We start from the raw sequence: 2,036 nt of genomic DNA, 5'->3' as shown, positions 1-2,036 counted from the left end.
CAACCTTAATGATTCTATGATTCTGTATCGTATCATGCTATTAATACTGTCAGTCACTTTCAGTGCTCAGTATTCACCTCCAGCGTTTTGTTCCATAATTCTTTTCCTCTTTCTCCCCCCGCAACAGAATGGGAAGTCGAATCCACGTCTACCCCAATGGATCCTTGGTTATTGAGGCAGTTACTGAAAAGGATGCAGGTGACTATTTGTGTGTCGCAAGAAACAAAATTGGAGATGATCTGATACTGATGAAAGTCAGCATCACAATGAAACCAGCCAAGATTGACCAGAAACAGTATTTCAAGAAACTGGTGCCGTACGGAAAAGATTTCAAAGTGGACTGCAAGGCCTCTGGGTCACCCGCACCAGAAATATCCTGGAGTTTGCCAGATGGGACGGTGATCAATAACGCGATGCTGGCAGATGACAGTGGACGCAGGTCTCGCAGATACGTCCTCTTCGACAATGGAACTCTGTATTTCAACAAAGTTGGAGTAACAGAAGGAGGAGATTATACCTGCTACGCTCAAAACACACTGGGAAGAGATGAAATGAAGATACGCATCACGGTCGTCATGGCAGCCCCTCAGATAAAGCACAATTACAAGACATACATTGAAGTGAAAGCTGGAGATACAGCATTACTGGACTGTGAAGCCGCTGGAGAACCCAAGCCAAAAATATTCTGGTTGCTACCTTCCAGTGACATGATCTCCTCGTCAACAGCCAGACACTTCCTGCACGTCAATGGTTCTCTAGCCGTCAGTCAAGTCAAACTGTTGGATGCCGGGGCGTATATGTGTGTTGCTCGTAATCCTGGAGGGGATGATACGAAATTGTATAAACTGGATGTTGTTGCCAAACCACCTATCATAAATGGTTTATATGTGAACAAAACAATCATGAAAGTGACGGCAGTGAGGCATTCGAGGAAACAAATTGACTGTAGGGCAGAAGGGACACCTCCCCCTCAGATTATGTGGATCATGCCTGATAACATTTTCCTAACAGCTCCGTATTATGGGAGCAGGATTGTAGTACACAAAAACGGGACACTTGAGATTCGGAACATAAGGCCTTCTGACACAGCAGATTTTATCTGCGTGGCACGTAATGATGGGGGAGAGAGTATGTTGGTGGTGCAGCTGGAGGTATTAGAAATGCTAAGGCGACCAATGTTCAAAAACCCATTCAATGAAAAAATAATAGCAAAACCTGGAAAACCTACCACATTGAATTGTTCTGTGGATGGAAACCCTCCACCTGACATAAGCTGGATGTTGCCTAATGGCACATGGTTTTCCAGTGGCATCAAGACTTCCCAGTTTCTCACAGGTAGCAATGGTACCCTTACCATCTATAATCCTGACAGAGACAAAGCAGGGAAGTATCGCTGTGCTGCCAGGAATAAAGTTGGCTATATTGAAAAGCTGGTCATCTTGGAGGTCGGCCAGAAGCCCAATATTCTCACTCACCCGACAGGGCCAGTGAAGGGCGTTAGCGGGGAGTCGCTGTCGCTTCACTGCCTGTCTGATGGGAGTCCCAGACCCAGTACAGCGTGGACTCTGCCGGGTGGCTACGTGCTGGATCGGCCGCAGATCAACAGAAAATACATACTGCTGGAAAACGGCACTTTGGTTATACGAGAAGCCACCATTCACGACAGAGGAAATTACCTGTGTAAGGCCCACAATGATGCTGGGGATTCCTCTATAACCGTTCCCGTTGTTATTGTAGCCTATCCCCCGAGGATTACAAACAGACCACCGCAGACCATACACACGATGCCTGGTGCCGCAGTTCAGCTCCACTGTGTAGCACTGGGAATACCAAAACCAGACATTACCTGGGAATTACCTGACCACTCGGTACTCTCTACAGGTAACCAGGGCCGAGCATCTGGGAGCGAACGGCTTCATCCCCATGGGACGTTGCTCATCCAGAACCCCCAACCCTCAGATTCTGGCGCATACAAGTGCACAGCGAAGAACCATCTTGGCAGTGATTTCACAGTAACATACGTTCACGTCATTTGA

The 2,036-nt window shown here is 47.3% G+C and overlaps 1 protein-coding gene across 1 annotated transcript; it reads left to right on the top strand.

Moving 5' to 3' along the window:
• The first annotated feature begins 128 nt into the window (after positions 1–128).
• On the top strand, positions 129–2,036 carry IGSF10 (immunoglobulin superfamily, member 10). Its single transcript, XM_009576626.1, has one exon. It carries the CDS (start codon positions 129–131, stop codon positions 2,034–2,036), a length of 1,908 nt encoding a protein of 635 aa, XP_009574921.1.

The sequence above is a fragment of the Fulmarus glacialis genome, unplaced genomic scaffold (genome assembly GCF_000690835.1).
Source record: "Fulmarus glacialis isolate BGI_N327 unplaced genomic scaffold, ASM69083v1 scaffold14594, whole genome shotgun sequence".
Taxonomy (NCBI): Eukaryota; Metazoa; Chordata; class Aves; order Procellariiformes; family Procellariidae; genus Fulmarus; species Fulmarus glacialis.
The sequence above is the reverse complement of the archived record's forward strand: the minus strand, read 5'-3'. Positions and strand labels throughout refer to the sequence as shown.